The sequence below is a fragment of the Paroedura picta genome, chromosome 3, assembly GCF_049243985.1.
Source record: "Paroedura picta isolate Pp20150507F chromosome 3, Ppicta_v3.0, whole genome shotgun sequence".
Taxonomy (NCBI): domain Eukaryota; kingdom Metazoa; phylum Chordata; class Lepidosauria; order Squamata; family Gekkonidae; genus Paroedura; species Paroedura picta.
In genome coordinates, this window is record NC_135371.1 from 2,162,513 (window position 1) to 2,179,956 (window position 17,444).

At 49.9% G+C, this 17,444-nt stretch overlaps 1 protein-coding gene and 1 pseudogene across 2 annotated transcripts in view; one reads left to right on the forward strand and one right to left on the reverse strand.

Moving 5' to 3' along the window:
* Positions 1 to 6,235: 6,235 nt before the first annotated feature.
* LOC143833818 (SCAN domain-containing protein 3 pseudogene) lies at positions 6,236 to 9,250 on the reverse strand (annotated as a pseudogene). The gene is made up of 2 exons (XR_013229700.1): positions 8,944 to 9,250; positions 6,236 to 7,956 (listed from the first exon to the last, which is right to left on the reverse strand). The product of XR_013229700.1 is annotated as an SCAN domain-containing protein 3 pseudogene (transcript).
* Positions 9,251 to 9,501: 251 nt separating this feature from the next.
* The window catches only part of LOC143834167 (uncharacterized), a 33,166-nt gene continuing 25,223 nt past the window's right edge, over positions 9,502 to 17,444 (forward strand). Inside the window, 6 exon segments of the mRNA XM_077330768.1 lie at positions 9,502 to 10,585; positions 10,825 to 10,945; positions 12,293 to 12,363; positions 12,576 to 12,702; positions 13,275 to 13,421; positions 14,610 to 16,444. Of these exon segments, the coding sequence (XP_077186883.1) occupies positions 10,163 to 10,585; positions 10,825 to 10,945; positions 12,293 to 12,363; positions 12,576 to 12,702; positions 13,275 to 13,421; positions 14,610 to 16,444 (2,724 nt within the window). The 5' untranslated portion in view covers positions 9,502 to 10,162.

Here is a 17,444-nt window from a genome sequence, read left to right on the forward strand (position 1 = left end):
CTCTAGGGAGCCACTCGCGCACTTTAACCCCTTCAGCGCCCCCCGCCCGCCTCGCTGGGCCTCTCTAGGGAGCCACTCGCGCACTTTAACCCCTTCAGCGCCCCCCGCCCGCCTCGCTGGGCCTCTCTAGGGAGCCACTCGCGCACTTTAACCCCTTCAGCGCCCCCCGCCCGCCTCGCTGGGCCTCTCTAGGGAGCCACTCGCGCACTTTAACCCCTTCAGCGCCCCCGCCCGCCTCGCTGGGCCTCTCTAGGGAGCCACTCGCGCACTTTAACCCCTTCAGCGCCTCACTGCCCCAGACAGCCCCTCCCAGGGAAGGAGGGAGCGAGACTGAGCCTAAACTGGACGGGGTCTTTGCTTCGCACACTCAGCTACACACAACAAAACCACAGCTACACACAGACAGAGTGTAAGAAACATGGAGGAAAACCTTTTTTGCTACCCAGAAGTTTCCAGTGCCAGTCTCTCTGGAGGGAGCCTGCCTCTGGATTGATGTCAGGACACAAGTCAGGTTCCTGGGATTTCTCCAGGAAAGCTCTCCCCCTTGTCCCCAGACAGTTTTTATTGGGGGCGGGAGGTCACACCTTCCTTGACTGTCCACCCTCCAAAGGGCGCAGGGGGCCATTGCTTGGTCTCCTCTCCTGCCACCCACATCCTTCAAGGTGCAGCCGGGGATTTGGGGGTGGCTCTCCCGGACCCTTCCCTCTGACCCCTCCAGCACCATCCCCAGGGCTCCGGGAGGACCACTGCAGCAAAGGCTGCCCAGAGGCCGGACAATGGGACCTTCACATCCAGCTGGGATCAGGAGCCTGGAAGAGGGAGGCTTTGGGCGCGACTCAGCAGAACCCATTCAAGTGAAAATCCCGAAGAATCAGACGAGAGGCCCAGATGAAGCAGAAGTAAAAATATATAGCTGCAAATACAGGAAGACCCGAGACACATCTTCAACTTCAGCAAAGCTGACCCACCCCTTAAGCCAGGGGTAGTCAACCTGTGATCCAGCGTTTGCTGGCAGGAGCTCATGGGAATTGTAGTCCATGAACATCTGGAGGACCACAGGTTGACTACCCCTGTCTTAAGTAATATTTCTTGTGACATTACAGCTTCCTTTTTTTCATTGGTCCATCAAGTTCTCAGGGCAAGTGTTTGACTCCTCCCACTAGACTGAGCCGATTCTCTCACCAGGTGGAATTGTCGTAAAGTTTGCTGACTGAACAATCTCCTGGGAACAGCCTCTCCCCAGAGCCTTCCTCCAGACACCTGCACAGTCCTAACCTGCAACAGCTCTACTGAAAAGCTATAGCCCACCCCCAACCCCGTCCCATGCGATAGATTTCCTTTGTTCCCCAACACACACATGGAAGTCAGGCAAACTGTAACATCCTCTGGGACTTCTGTGAAACGGAGGTCAAGCTTATAAAGCTTATTAAAGCTTATAAAACAATATTGCTAAATCTATTTTTATAGTCCCACAAAACAAAACTTCCCTCTTTGCTCTGCCTGGGATTCTGTGAAGTCTAAAGGCTATGCACAGATGTATCCCCCTGTTCAGAAAATGATATTGGTTTAAATCATGAACCCAGCCCCAAGTTCATTTTGACAGCATGGAGTAGGCCAGAAGGTTTGGGCATCCCTCAGAGGGGAGGAGGGAGCTCAGGGGCTTCCAGCAGGGTCAGGGACGGCCAGAAGGGGAGGAGGGTGGACAGTCAAGGAAGGTGTGACCTCCCGCCCCCAATAAAAACTGTCTGGGGACAAGGGGGAGAGCTTTCCTGGAGAAATCCCAGGAACCTGCCTTGTGTCCTGACCTCAATCCGGAGGCAGGCTCCCTCCAGAGAGACTGGCACTGGAAACTTCTGGGTAGCAAAAAAGGTTTTCCTCCATGTTTCTTACACTCCCAGGAAGCAGCGGAAAGACACCTCTGATCCTTCCTCCCTTGTCTTCTCTGTGTGGGGATGGGAAAACAGTCACCATGAAGCCTTCTCAGGTAATGAGGGACTCGCTGGGGTCCCACCTTTCAGGGAATGGGGAGCAGTAATCTGCCTCTGGCCTGATCCTACTGACCCCATATCTCCCTCCTTCTGCGTAGCCAAGCGTTCCTCTCTCCAGAAGGGCCTTCCTCCCAGAGGTCAAGCATGCAGGTCCCTTCTGTGTGGGAGGAAACCGGAGCAGAGTGTGGGCTGGGGGTGCCCTGGGAGTGCTGGACACTCGAGGAGAGCAGGGAGGGAGAAGCCCCAGGGCCCTGATGGCTGCTGCTGTTCAGAAACCATTTGAATGCCCATGTTGTGGATCAGTGCTGGAAAGAACGGTCTTCTTCCTCCTCCTCCTCCTCCTCCTCCTCCTCCTCCAGGGTCCGGTGTCCTTTGAGGAGGTGGCCGTGTATTTCACCTAGGGGGAGTAGGCCCTGCTGAGCCCAGCCCAGAGAGCGCTCTACAAGGAAGTCATGCTGGAGAACTTTGGGATCGTGGCCTCTGTGGGTAAGGCTCCCTCTCTTCCTCTCTCTCACCCCTTGATGCTGGGAAGTGAGGCTCCTCCTCCTCTGTTGTGATGCTTTTTGTAAAGTTTTGTGGGATGTTTTTGCTGATAAATCTCTCAGGTACGTTCTGACTTGGATGTGAAGCCCCCCCCCCCCCCCGGGCTCTGCATCCCTGAAATGTTCAGGGGCAAAAGTTGGCATCAGGCGATGGGCTTTGAACGGATTTAAATGGTTCCTTACTAGAAAGATTTCAGAAGTGTCCTCTTGGAAGTCAGTGGTCTCCATGATTGGGTTTTTCCTGTGGGGTCCCAGGCAGCCCCCTGAGTTCTCAAGCCCTTAGGAAAAACAAGGCCTTCCCATGGAATTAATTCTCTCCAACATGCTGGTGGCACCCAGTCCTGTGGCTTGGGAAGGCCACGGAGACCTTGAAAAGGCTCTGCAGGTTTCTGCCTCCCCCCAGGCTCAGGAAGATTGGGGGTCCCTGTTCTGGACAGAGCTGTCTTCTGTTGTGCCTGGTCCCTGTTCCTGTTTTGCTCTACTTCACCCAGTGGGAAGTAGTTCTTCACGTCAGGCATCTGGAATGCCCCTTGACATGACTCATACATATATTTTTCAGCATTTTTCAAGTATATGTAGATGAATAATATTGCCATTTGTTTAAAAACGTGACTGAGTTCTTCATAGCTTTTTGCCACTGTGGACTTCTTCCAGTTGACTGATCCAGTCAGAGCACTGCTGTGGGCTCCACAGAATCAAGGCTAGAGGGGAAGGCCATTGTGCTTCCCTCCGTCAGTGGCATGAGCGATCCAGCTCGGTACTTCTTTACGCAGAAAGGGATACAAAGGCGGCATTCACTGCCATGGGGTGCAGCGATGGACACAGGCACAGACAGCTTAGACAGGGGATTAGACAGATTCATGCAGGATAGGTTGGCCAGTGGCTATTGACCTCCACGCTCAGGGGAGAATTCTAACCTTGGCCCTTCTTCTTCCTGATAAAAGGGCCCGTGACATCCCAACCTGGCCTCATATCATGGCTGGAAGGAGAAGACGGCATCAAAGGTGAGAAGTGATTTTAATTCCCCACACATCAATTTGAGGCTCAACCTGGGAGAAAGAGACTGGGTCTCTAGATATTCTCAGCGGCCATGCCGTGGAGCAGATGGTCCCAGAATCTGGCAGGAGGGGAGGCAAATCTGTACTAGGTCCTCAGTAGCATGCCTTTTTGGTCCTGGCTCCTACCTGCTGGAATGAGCTCCCAGAAGAGCTGAAGGTCCAGATGGATTTCTCGCAGTTCCACAGCTCTTCCACCAGGCATTTGGTTGAGGCCAGGTGGTGGAAAATCTATCGGGTCCCCCCACTAACCACCCCACCTTATGATGGGAGGTAGCGTTTCTAGCCATTCTGCTGCAGGAGGAGGGCTTGGTTGGGTGAAGTTAGTTTGTCTCTGGTTTTAAATTGTATTTTTACCTGTTGTGAATGACCTCAAGTTGGCTGGCCAGGAGGGGCGGTATATAACACTAATAATTTATTTAATTAATTAATTACATCACATCAGGCCAAAAACTACCTGGGTTCTGACATTTCTCACAGACCTGGGAGGGACGAATAAATAATCTGTGACCTACATCATTCCACTCCCTGACTTATCACTTCCTTTTCATTTGCAGGCTATGTCAGGGAAGGAGTAACTTTCCTAGGGAAATGCTATTTCTCTTTTCCTCCAGAATCTGGACATTTCCAAGCAAGACTTGAAAGTGTGTCTAGGCAAAAAGCCTTTAAACTCATGAACGTATTTCAATTTCTAATGTTTCTGCTCCATTATTTAAAGTTTTCATACTCAGTTTTTCTTTCTTTCAGCAGGAGATGCAGAAAGAATGCAAACATGGGAAAAAACATATAAATGCCTGGAGTGTGGAAAAAGCTTCAATTATTATTCATACCTTGCTAAACACCGAAGAATGCACACAGGGGAGAAACCATATCAATGCCTGCAGTGTGGAAGAAGCTTCAGTTACAGTTCAAATCTTGCTAAACATCAAAGTATGCACACTGGAGAGTATAAATGCCTGGCATATAGAAAAAGCTTAAATCGGAGAGGTACGCTTATTTCCCATCAAAGAATTCACACAGGGGAGAAACCATATCAATGCCAGGAGTGTGGGAAATACTTCAATAGTGGTACATATCTTATTTCCCATCAAAGAATTCACACAGGGGAAAAACCATATAAGTGTCTGGAGTGTGGGGAAAGCTTCAGTGAGAGTTCAAGCCTTGCTCGACACCAGCGAATCCATACAGGGGAGAAACCATATATATGCCTGGAGTGTGGAAAAAGCTTTAGTCAGAGTAACCACCTCAGTATCCGTCAAAGAATTCACACAGGGGAGAAACCTTATAATTGCCTGAAGTGTGGGAAAAGCTTCAGTCGGACTGACAAGCTTACTTCCCATCAAATAATCCACACAGGGGAGAAACCATACAAAAGCCTGGAGTGTGGGGAAAGCTTTTTTCAAAATGCACACCTTGCGTCCTATCAAAAACTTCATCCAGGGGATGAACTATAGAAAGATATTACAAAATCCTGGGTTGGCCCAGGAGAGGAGCATTCGGCATCCATGTTGAATTCACCAAGAACAATCCATCTGGGTGACTGGCACTGCATCTGAGTGCGCCTTTGCTGCCTCTGGGAGGGAGCACGCTGGAGAGCTATGTGGCCAGTAAACAAGTTTTAAATTGAACCTGGGAAGTGATGGGCTTCCCACAGAGTTACTGCTGAATGGGAGTGAAATGCACGTCCCATCTTGCTCCCGATAGTGGCCAGGTGGCTACATTCAGCAGCAGCTGGAGCCATGCTTTTCTGTTCCCCATTGGGCCATCCCGACTGACATTCCTTTTGGACAAAGGACCATCCAGCTTGGAGCAGGCTGCCTCTCTGGCCTGAAAGTCCACAGCCAGTACTAGGTGCTTGACGGAGGTGGGACTAGATTTTATACAGCTCTGATTGGGAACAGTGTCCTTTGAAATTTGCAATGGGTATTTGTGTGGGAATTCTGAAATCTATTTGTCATTTGGAAAAGACGATGTCTTGAGGCCAATTCCTTTTATTATAGATATACTAGCTTCAAAGCCCGTTCGTAAAAATGCCCCCCCCCCAGTGGCCCTGGCCAGGCAGCTTAAGGTGGCTTTGGGCTGCTCGGACTCCAGAGCAGCTTGCAGCCAGATCAAGTAGGGTGGGCAGGGGCTGGCCAGCTTGTTAGCAGGCCCAGGACAGAGCTCCTTAACAGGTAGTCAGCCAAGAGGGTCTCATTAGCAGGCCCTCCACCAAGACCCTTTGCCCAGGGCCCTCTCCCTTTACCTACTGCTGGCTCCAGGCATTGAGGCGTCTGAGAGCAAAGAGACTAGAGTCCAATGATGGACGGCAGAAGCTGCAAAGCTGTCTGCACCCTGATTGGCCCCATTCTAACTCGGACAGTCGGACACATTCCACCCCTGGGCTGTTTCACAAATATATAGAGGAACCATGGGTAAGGATATCTGAACCTCTGGGATGTTCCTTTCTCTTCTGTATTTCGGTCCTTAGAGCAGTGGTTCCCAACCTTTTTATTACTGGGGACCGGTCAACGCTTGACAATTTTAGTGAGGCCCGGGAGGGGGAGTAGTCTACTCCTCTCCTCTCGACCGCTGCCCTGCTCTCTGACTCTGGTCGCTATGGTAACCTTTAAACATCCCTTCAAAATAAGATACAGATATGTGACAAAAATGAATATAAAGAACATTTTATTTTCATGAAAATTTTAACTCGCGATAACAACAAATCAATGGGATCCCTGAGCTTGTTTCTCTGCAGGGAGACAGTCCCATCTGGGAGCGATGGGAGACAAGGACACCCACAGTGTGTTGCTTAGGTCTGGTCTACTCCGTTGTTTTGTTTTCGTAGCTGTCACTGCAGAAAACCCCGCTTCACACAGCATGTCGGAAATGGCAACAGGGTTTTCAGTGCTGTGGTGGCGATCTCAGGGTATTCTGGCAGGACTTTCATCCAGAACACCGTAAGAGTTGTTGTTGTCTCAAACATGCTTTTAAGGCCACCGTCATTTGCAATCTCCAGCAGCTGATCTTCTTCCTGTACAGACAGACTAGATTCACCTGGTTTGTTGACAAATGGGTCGCGGATCCATTCCTTGCCAGTTCGTGGGTCTTTTGTGGTTGGGAAGTAGTGCTCAAACTCCTTTAAAAGCAAAGACAGGTGATCGTGCACCAGCTGGGAGAATGAAGGCTCAGGCTCACCCAAAATCCCCACTAATGTTGGAAACATGTCCAATATGCCCCTGTTCACGCGCCGTCCCCACAAATCCAATCTGGCTTTAAATGCAGCTACTTTATCTGCCAACTTGAAGACAGTTGTCATTTTCCCTTGAAGTGACTGATGGAGTTCATTGAGCAGGTTGAATATGTCACACAGGTAAGCCAGTTTGGCGACCCATTCCTTGTCACTGAAATTTGCTGCCAGCGGTGACTTCTTTTCTGAGAGAAATGTTTTCAGAGGCTCTTGTAATTCAAACACTCTGGTCAGCAATTTCCCTTGGGATAACCATCTCATTTCTGTGTATAAGAGAAGGCGTCTGTGCTCTGCGTCCATCTCCTCACAAAGTTCCTCAAACAGGCGTGTGTTAAGGGCTTGTGTTTTGACGTGGTTAATGACTTTAATAATATCATTCAACACGCTGCTCAATTCTGGTGGCATTTTTTGGCTTGCCAGCATTTCCCTGTGAATGATACAATGTGTAGATTGGCATTCAGGTGCAACTTCCTTAATCCGAGCACTTAAACCAGACAGCCGTCCGGTCATGGCAGCAGCTCCGTCTGTGCATATGCCAACACAAGAGGACCATTTCAGTTTTCCTGAGATAAAGCCATCCAGCGACTTGAACAGTTCTGCGGCGGTGGTGTTGGTTGGCAACGACAGTGCACATAACATATCCTCATGCACATCCTCCTGATAAAGATATCGCACATACGCAAGTAGTATTGCCTTGTTGTCAACACCTGTAGATTCGTCAACCTGGAGGGCGTACCACGGTGATTTATTAATCCTCTCCAACAATTGTGTCTCAACGTCTTCGACTTTGGCTATTTCTTCAATGCACCGAGTCATGGTGCTAGCCGACAGAGGCACCTGCGCAATCTTTTTAACAGCATCCTCTCCTAGAAGTTCACGGCAAATGTCTACAGCGCAGGGCAAGATCAATTCCTCACCAATCGTGAACGGCTTTTTAGCCTTAGCAATACGGTTGGCCACCAGGTACGCTGCTCTCAGCGCATTCACATTGACTGATGTGGTGGCCCTCGGTAATGCCATCTGTCCGTCGTGTTCCTGTTGTTTTCTTTCAAAATACTCCGGGGGCTTGTCTTTTAATCCAGGGTGCTTGGTCTCCAAGTGGCGAAGCAGTTCCAAGGCCGCCGCTGCACTTTTTGCCGCCACTACAAAATATTAAAAAATTGTGTGAGAATCAGATTCTCGCATATTATATATATGTGAAACATCTTACGTAGCAACCTTGGTTCACACAGCGCTTCCTGGGCCAGGGCCTGCACCTCTGGGCTCCTCGTGCCCTGCCCAAAAGGGGGGTCTGTGGATGCAAAGTGGTAGCATTGTGCAGAATGTGGGTGGGAAGCATAGCTGTGTCTACGTCCACCAAGGGCCCCTCCCCTTCCAGGTCCATTGTTGGCCATTTATGGCGGAAGGGACATTACCATATATGGCCTTATCACTCAAATGTGACATTTTTTAGAGAGAGGAGCTGTTAAGAGACATACCTTGTCCCACACAAACATAGAGGAGCCTTCCAAGCCCTCCCTCCATGGAGTGTTGCCTGATTCTGAGACGGGATCCACAGATTCCTGCCCCTTTGCCAAGCTGCTAATGCCACAGAAAAGGGCTCAGGTTCACCCTAATCCTCTGCAAGGCACGTACACTAAGCTGCCCCCAAGCAGAAGGGGAACCCCAAAAACAGGTGGGGGAGCACTCCTGTATAAAGGTGCACAGAATCCCACCAATTCCCCTCTCACCGTTGGCTCTGTGCCCCACCCCCCAGGTGCTGGTGAGTACCACCTCTCAGGAAGAACCTAAAATCATCTGCAAATATAACCCCCACCGGCAACTATTCATTTGAATATCCCTCCCCCCCCCAAAAAAAAAAAAGAAAGAAAGGCCTCTGAGGGAAGGCTCAGAGGCCAAATCTTCCGGGATGGCCTTCCTCTCCCAGCACAACCATCTCCTTAGGGTTGCCAGCTCCAGGCTGGGAAAGCCCTGGAGATTTTGGGGGAGACGCTTCAGTAGGGGACAAAGCCAGAGAGTCCACTTTCCCAGGAGGCCATTTTCTCCAGGGGAACTGACCTCCCTCAGCTGGGATCCCAGGCGGTCTGCAGGCCCCCCCTGGAGGCTGGCAACCGGACGGCTTAGCCTACCTGCAAGGGGGGTGGTTTTTGCAGAACTCAAGGCAGGAGCCCGTCCCCCGCGGCCTTCGGGCCTTGCTTTCCTGCACGAGGCCCGGCGAAGGGAGCCGTCTGCGGTTCGGAAGCTCCTCCGGGGGACTCTGCACGAGGCTCGCCCTGCGCCCGCAGCTCGGAGAGGGTTAAGGCAAACAAGCTGCTTGCTAGAGCGGCCGGGACCGGAAGAGAGGAAAGACGCATTTCCTGTGCGCGGGCCGGAGAAGGGGGGCTCGCTATTGGAGGACCAAAGAGAAGGGGCGGGGCTTGCGAGCTGCAGCCGCATCGGGGGGGAAACCGCGCAAATTTACACGCAAGTAAATCCTGGGGGAGGGGCGGGACTGAGGGGGGGGGCGGCAAAGCGATTCAGAAGGCCGTTTTCTTACCTGCGCTTCGGTTAATTGGGGAGCCTGGGGGTGGACAGGGAGACCCTCAGTCAGGGGGAGTCAAACCGCGGCCCTCCAGATGTCCATGGACTACAATTCCCATGAGCCCCTGCCAGCTGGCAGGGGCTCATGGGAATTGTAGTCCATGGGCATCTGGAGGGCCGCAGTTTGCCTCCCCCTGCCCTAAATGAAGCCCCCTCAATTCTGGGCCCAGGAGGGAGCCCAGCCTGCTCCCTTGAGGGGCTCCTTCCCATCCGGCCCGCATTTGGGGTGGTCCCCCCGCCCCCCCCCCCCGTGTGATTGATAGTTTAATGGTTGCTGTGGCCCAAGACACATGCTGGTTAAAAGCTATTTTTTAAATGTTCTGATTGTTTTAACTCATATTACTGTTACTGAGCGGGAAGTTGTGCATTGCCCTGAGCTGGCTTGCGGGGAGGCTGGTATATCAGTCAGTCAGACCAAAAACCCACATTGAGACTTTGCTCCCAGGACAGACAGAGACCTGGTCAAGATCGCAACATCCAAAACAGATTTTAAAGGTTCAATAGGGAGGGTTTATTTTCCTGAAAGTCCAAGAGCTTGATCTATCATATAGCCCAATGATATTAATGTGCAGACTATAGCAAGTGCAGACGCCCCTTCTGAACCACCCGGCCAATTCTGAGACGTCTCTTGAGCAGGCTTGGTGATGTGGCTCTGTTCTCTTTTGGTTTCTGTCTGCCTTTTTGATCTCTCTTCATCTAACGTTTCATAGCCAAATGAGTAAGTGCATCTTTCCACATTAAAGGGCAACTCAAGCCAAGGGGAAGGAGATGGAAAAGGAGGACCCAGAAGGACCTATAATTGACAGGAGATCAAGGGAAGGTCCCAATTTCATCCAAGCAGGCAGTGCTGCCAAACTCTGGGAGAGAGCTGTGCCAGAGATCTGGGTTCAGGACACCATGACCTCAGAAATACGCAGCCAACACTTCCGGCAGTTCCGCTACCAGGAGGCCGATGGACCTCGAGAAGTTTGCAGCCAGCTCCACGTACTTTGCAATCGCTGGCTGGAGCCGAAGAAGCACACCAAGCAGCAGATCCTGGACCTGGTGATCCTGGAGCAGTTCCTGGTCCTCCTGCCCCAGGAGATGCAGGGCTGGGTGAGAGGATGTGGGCCGGAGAGCAGTTCCCAGGCGGTGGCCCTGGCCGAAGGCTTCCTCCTGAGCCAGGCGGAGGAGAAGAGGCAGGCCGAGCAGGTGAGGGGGATTCCGTCATTCAGTTCAAGCAACAACCTTTTCTTCAGGCTTCCCCTGCCAGCAGTTTCTGTTGGTAGACTATTCACTCGGCTGGGAAAAATAATGTTCCGGATTCTTGCGCCTGTGAGTGAACCAGCTTTTGTTCTATTCAAGTGTGAGGAACCTGGGAGTGGGCCAGGATCTGTAGCCTCAGGCTGTTCTATTCCTTCTCTTCTCCATCTCCTTTTCTGCTCTTTCAGATATGGGGACCCTCAGTGAAGATGGAAGCCACATTCTCTGAGGCAGAAGGAGCTCCATTGGAGGAAGGGCAGAGGGGGCAGGCCCAGGAGGAAAATCAAGACGCCCTCTCACATGGTAAAGGTGCCTCATGCCTGGATGGCATTGGAGCATGTAGTGAAGTTGTTGGATAGAAGATACAGGACAGGAGAACAAGGAAATACTTCTGCACACGACACAAAGGACACTTCTGGGACTCCAGGCCGTAGGTTGCAGTGATGGCCACTCCCGTAGAGGGGAATTAGACAGATACATAGGAGGATTTGGAGGCCATCCCCCATTTTAAATATTGAGGGGGTCTGGCTTGACCAGAGCTTAACTTGCTCAGTGCAAGCTGCTCATATTAAAAGATTGGCTGATGTGTTGTTTCTTAGATTCATCTGGTCTATCCCAGCCATCATCAAAATGTTTAACGCCAAGGTGGCCACGTAAATTCTTCTTAAATCCCGTGGAATTCCAGGTTGTGTCGCAGGGATAGGCCACCAAGCTGAAATAGGACAATGTTCCTTTGAAACTTGGTCCTGGTTGAAGGCTTTTCCCCTTAATAGCACCAGAGCAAAAAGATGAAATGCATAATATGGTTGTTTATATCAAACAGTACACAGGCTCTATCGTCTGATCCAGTTGTCAAGTTTCTGAGTTCCAAAGGGCATTAATTGAGTCTCACCTGATCTTTTAATTCCACACGCCAAACAGTTTATAAATAAAAGTAGTGACACCCAGGCTCTGACAGGTTTGTGGGACACATACCTGCTCCAGAGCTCTTTAATCCATCTCTTTCCCTCCCTCCCTCCCTCCCTCCCTCCCTCTCTCTATCTCTTTCTCACACACACACAAAATCCTTCCCTCCCCCCTTCCCCCTCCTTCCTTCTTCCTTCCCCGACCTACTCCCCAGTCCCTCCCCCCAGACACATACACACACAAACATGCACACAAAGAGTCCTCCCCCCTCCCTCCTTGCCTTTTCTCCCAGGAGGGCCCCGGCTTCTTCCAACCTGGAGGGCAGCACATGTGCTGGCATCGTGGCCTGTGCACCAGCCCTCAGAGGCCTGAAGGGAGCCACCCTGCCCCCAGGAGCCACACGGCCTCTGCCCCAGCCCCCAGAGGCCCCACCCCCACCCAGACTCCCTGCTCCCTCCCCCCCTTTCCTCACCTCCACGCCGCCTCACAATGTCCCTTGGCCTTAAGTGGGACGGCGCAGGCAGAGCTTCCACAACAGCTCGTGCTACCCCTGGTGCACCCCCTGATGCGGGGCTACAGATGTCATGTCTGTATCCATTTCCATCCCAGGGGCCACGCCAGAAGGTGTGTCCTACATCAGAAATCATTACACGTTTTGTGGAGTGCACGTACAGCAGGGTTTCACAGCACTGAGACAGGCAAATGAAGTCTAGGCTAACCCTTTTCCTTCCAATGTTGTCCCCCTTGCAGGCAGTGGAGAGACATTGTCCAGCCGTTGTCTTGGCAGAGGTGTGGAATCAACTGCTGCATCTCTGGTCCAGGTAGAGGAGATGAGTGGGGGACAACCTAGGCCTCCCGTCCTTTCTCAGGGGGCTTTTGCTCCTGCACTGGTTACTGTGGTGTCTGAGGGCCCTGAACACCATTCCCTTTGTCCAGGTCAAGGTCTCCATCCTGCTCCCTCAACAACTGCCCCTCCCAGAGTGCCTTCCCGGCCTGGCACCTCTATGAGGAGGGAATCTGCCTTTTCTTTCAGGGTCCCTTTTCCTTCGAGGAGGTGGCCGTCTCTTTCTCCGAGGCAGAGTGGGCCCTTCTGGATCCAGGCCAAATTTCTCTCTACAGGGAAGTCATGCTGGAGAACTGTGGAAGTGTGGCCTTTCTGGGTAAGGATCTTTCATGGCTGCCATAGGTGTGAATTCTTGTCATTTGGATGAGGCATGAATCAAAATATGGAACAGGAAAGCACAATTCAAAGCCCTGCCCTACTCCTTGTCCCTATGGGGGGTCTCAAGCACTAGGGATGGTAGTGAAGGTGACATCTAGTGTGGTTTGGGACAGCCACTCAACAGAGGTTGGATAGCCATCTGACGGAGAGGCTGATTCTGTGAAGGTTCAAGGGGGTGGCAGGTGACAGTGGGTGAGCGAGAGGGTTGGGAGTGTCCTGCATAGTGCAGGGGGTTGGACTAGATGACCCAGGAGGTCCCTTCCAACTTTATTATTCTATGATTCTAAGGGGGCCAGATCTGAATTCTCAGTTCCCAACCTTTACAGCACACCTTTCCCCCTGAATGGGGTCATCCATGGTGACTGAGACCTCAAAGGGAATGAAAGCTGGAATCGTTGGCTTTGATCGCGATCCTTTCTCCATCCTTCCAGCAGAATTTTTCCCGCTTCTTGGATGTCTTTCATTCCCCATATAAGGCTGATCGCTTTCTCTCCCTCTGTGCCATGAAAGTCAGGAATACAGGAGAGACTACTGTGGAGACAGACGAAATCCTCACATCTGAGGAAAGTTCAGAGAGTTTCTCCAGAGCATCTCCAGAGAGTATTTCCTTCCCAGACGAGCTGGAGGAGAGTGTGGATCATCAGAGTTACGTCCAGGGTACGTGCAAGGAATGGACAGGGAGGGTTTCTGCTTCACTTCTTAGCCACGCTTGGTTTGGCGGAATTATCAGGCCTGCTGGGTGAGGAGGGAGGGGAAAGGCGTTATTCTGCTGTCAGGGGGGAGGGTTATGGTTATGTTTTATGAGGAGGGGTTTTATTGTGGGGTTTTATAATTTTATTACCCACCATGAGCCGGTTACGGAAGTGGCGGGATATAAATAAAATTATTTATAAATAAATAATCCTTATTTATTTATTCATTTTTTCATTCTGGGGGTGAGGTCAGTTTTTGAGGGGATGTGGAATCCTTAAATACTGGACATTCCAGGAAAGGGGCTGGCAACTTGGACATCCCTGCTGGATGAGGACAAACCCCTCCTGCGTCCTAGAGTGGTCAGTTAAATTAGTGTTCCCCACATCATGCTGGTAAGCCAGGTAGGGCTTTGGCCCAGGGGGTGGCTGCTGATCAATTATTAGAGATTTGGCTGGCTGTGAAAATTTTTTAAACGTCACTCTGGCGGCAGTTGCCACCCTGGGACATGCCTGAAGAGAAGCTTGGGCACTCTTTTTGTGGCCAGTTCTGGTTCCTGCGGCAGCCGTCATGTTCCTGCACACTCCGTACGGGGCCAGAAGTCCACATTTCCCTGCAGGCTCAAAGGTTTGGGGGGACCGGCTGAGCTAGATGGGGCCACACTCCCCCAAAACAATCGGCATATCTTCCAAAAATTGTGGTGATCTCTTTGAACGGTGTGGTTCACTTTGTGAGCCCCTGGCTTCTGCCACTCCGCCCCCAGCAAACATGTCTTTTGGGAGGCTAAAAACCAGTTTCTGCTGACTCTCCCAGAACAGGCAGGAAACTCTGTTGAGTCGCTGGGTCACAGATCCTGGAAATATCTCGTGCTTAATAATCAGAAGACGTGCTTGGCAAGTGAAATGTGAAGGGTGGGGGAACGACTCTTGGCCACTTTTGCCTTCAAGGGACATATTGGGCTGTTTTAGGAAGAGGAGTGATATTCAGTATATAAGAACAGCACTGCTGATGGGCCCAGCCAGTGGTTCAGGATGAGTGGAAGGGGGAGAGAAACTCTTAACAGAGGAAACCAAATGCCCACTATTGATTTGGAGGGCCTGATTTGTGGCTTGGCTTTTTGCGTGAGAAATGATTAGATCTCCCTCCGTATTCCAGCCGAAGATGTCAAGGAGACGATTGAGGAATTTGAGGGCTTCTCGTTAGAAAGAGATAAGGAAGAAGAGTCTGAATGTAACTTTCCGGATGGAGATGGACCAGAGAGACATGAAGGAAGCCCTGGAGAGAAGATGAGGGGAGAGCCCCTTCCTTGCCAAGCAGGTGATGCCTATGAACTAATTCACGTGATGGAGGAAATACACAATTACTTGAATGGGGGATTGGATTTCTCATGCCAAACCCAGTGCAACATCAGTTTGCAAAAGCATCCTGTGAAGAAGGCCCAAAATTGCTTGCCATGTGGAGAGAACTTGCTTTGTGGAGAAAAGGTCATTACCCACCAAAGAGTCCATATGGGAGAGAAATTGTGCAGCTGCTCCACGTGTGGCCCAAGGTTTTCAGAGAAACTGAGCCTTGTTCAACCCCAGAGAGAGACTATCCATCATTTGGGAGGGGAGACATTTTTCTGCTCAGAGAGTGGGAAGAGCTTAATTGATAGGAAGGCACATAAATGTATTCTATGCGGAATATGTTTCAAGAGCAGATCGCAGCTCATCTTGCACCATCGAACCCACATAGCAGAAAAGGCTTTTGAATACTCAGAATATGGAAAGACATTCATTGAGACTGACAGTCTTCAAAGTCATCAAAGAACCCACACAGGGGAGAAACCTCTTGAATGCTTGGAGTGTGGAATGAGATTTAGTCTCAGACACCATCTCCTACTGCATCAAAGAACTCACTCAGGGAAGAATCTTTTTGAATTTTCAGAATGTGTAAAGAAATTCATTTGGAGTGGCCATCTTGAGAAACATGAAGGAACCCACACAGGAGAGAAACCTTTTGAATGTTCTCAGTGTGGAAAGAGATTCAGTCAGAGTGGCCATCTTCTGCTGCATCAAAGAACCCACACAGGGGAGAAGCCTTTTGAATGCTCAGAATGCGGAAAGCAATTGTGTCACAGTAGCAATTTTCAACGACATCTAAGAACCCACACAGGGGAGAAACCTTTTGAATGCTCAGTGTGTGGAAAGAGATTCAGTCAGAGTTGCACTCTCCTAGTGCATAAAAGAATCCACACAGGGGAGAAACCTTTTGAATGCTCAGAGTGTGGAAAGAAATTCAATCAGAGTGGCAATCTCCTACTGCATCAAAGTACCCACACAGGGGAGAAACCTTTTGAATGTTCAGAGTGTGGAAAGAGATTTAGTAGAAAGGACAGTCTTCAACTGCACCTAAGAACCCATACAGGGGAAAAACCTTTTGAATGCTTAGAGTGTGGGAAAAAATTCACTTCAAATAGCAGTCTTCACTTGCATCTAAGAACCCACACAGGGGAGAAACCTTTTGAATGCTCAGAGTGTGGAAAGAGATTCAGTCACAGTGGCAGTCTTCAGCAGCACCAAAGAACACACACAGGGGAGAGACCTTTTGAATACCCGGAGTGTGGAAAGACATTCAGTCAAAGTGGCAGTCTTCAGCTACATCAGAGTATACACAGAAGGGAGAAACCTTTTGAGTGCACGATGTGTGGAAAGAGATTCAATCAGAGTAGCCATCTTCAGCTACATCGAAGAACTCACACAGGGGAGAAACCATTTGAATGTTCTGAGTGTGGAAAGAGATTCAGTCAAAGTGGCCATCTTCAGCAGCATCGAAGGACCCATACAGGGGAGAAACCTTTTGAATGTTCTGAGTGTGGAAAGAGATTTAGTCAGAGTTGCCATCTTCAGCTGCATCAAAGAACCCACACAGGGGAGAAACCTTTTGAATGCTCCGAGTGTGGAAAGAGATTCAGAGATAAATCCAACCTTAGACAACATCAAAAAGCCCACCACAAGAGAAACCAACGTAGCTTCTTAAACTAGGAAAATACTTTCTGTCTTTCACACTTTAATGACAGCCACAGGCTACACAGAGTTGAAATCCTAAAACTATAGGAAGGAGTTGACACCATAAAAATTATAGGGAAAAGTAGTGGAACCATAGAAAAGAAACAACATTCAAACTGGGGAGAAACCGTATAAATGCTCAGATTGTGGGAGGAGGTTTAGCCATGAATAAAGCCTCAAATAGGTCTCATTGGGAAGGCAACAAGCATGTAGTCTGATGTTGAGGGGGCAGCGTGAGAGGATTTTGATTAAATCACAAGTTCTCTCGGTGACCTTGCATGTCTTCATGAGGTTGGAAAGGAAAAAAAAACACCTACAGAAAACATACTGCAAGTAAAGAAATGAATAGCTGTAGAAAAGACCCAAGTTGTAATATAATTGACAACAATAAACAATAAAGTAAAATGGTGCTTTTTGAATGTAGTCTTGGTGCTTTAATATTCTCAACACTATTCTTACCAGAATGCACTCTGGTATAATAACATTTTCAAATTGCTTTATTCAGTGAACAATTAACTTTAAGTTCTTAACATATGTTCCAGATCTTCTAAGGCCAGTATCAATCATCTTTCAAGCAGAATCTCAAGCATCTGAAAGGGCTTGGTCCCCAATGGGAGTTTTCCCCCCCCACTCCTATTGAAATTTCTATTTCTATAGAAATTTACAAAAAGAAGGTTCTACTTGTAAGATGATTGATACCATCCTTTGAACTTCTCTTTCCCAGAATGTCCTGGTGGTGGAGGGGCCCTGCCTTCCTTGCTAGCTATTTCCCTCGTCTTTAGTGACACCCTCACCCGCTGTCTCCCTGATGCAGTATGTCACTTCCTTTGCATCTCAGAGGGCGAGGGCTCTGCTAAAGATGTCAGCACACAAAAATCACATAACTTAGTCTGTAAAATTCAAGCTCTTAAGGCTTAAGCTCTCCTTTATTTGAATAAAGTTC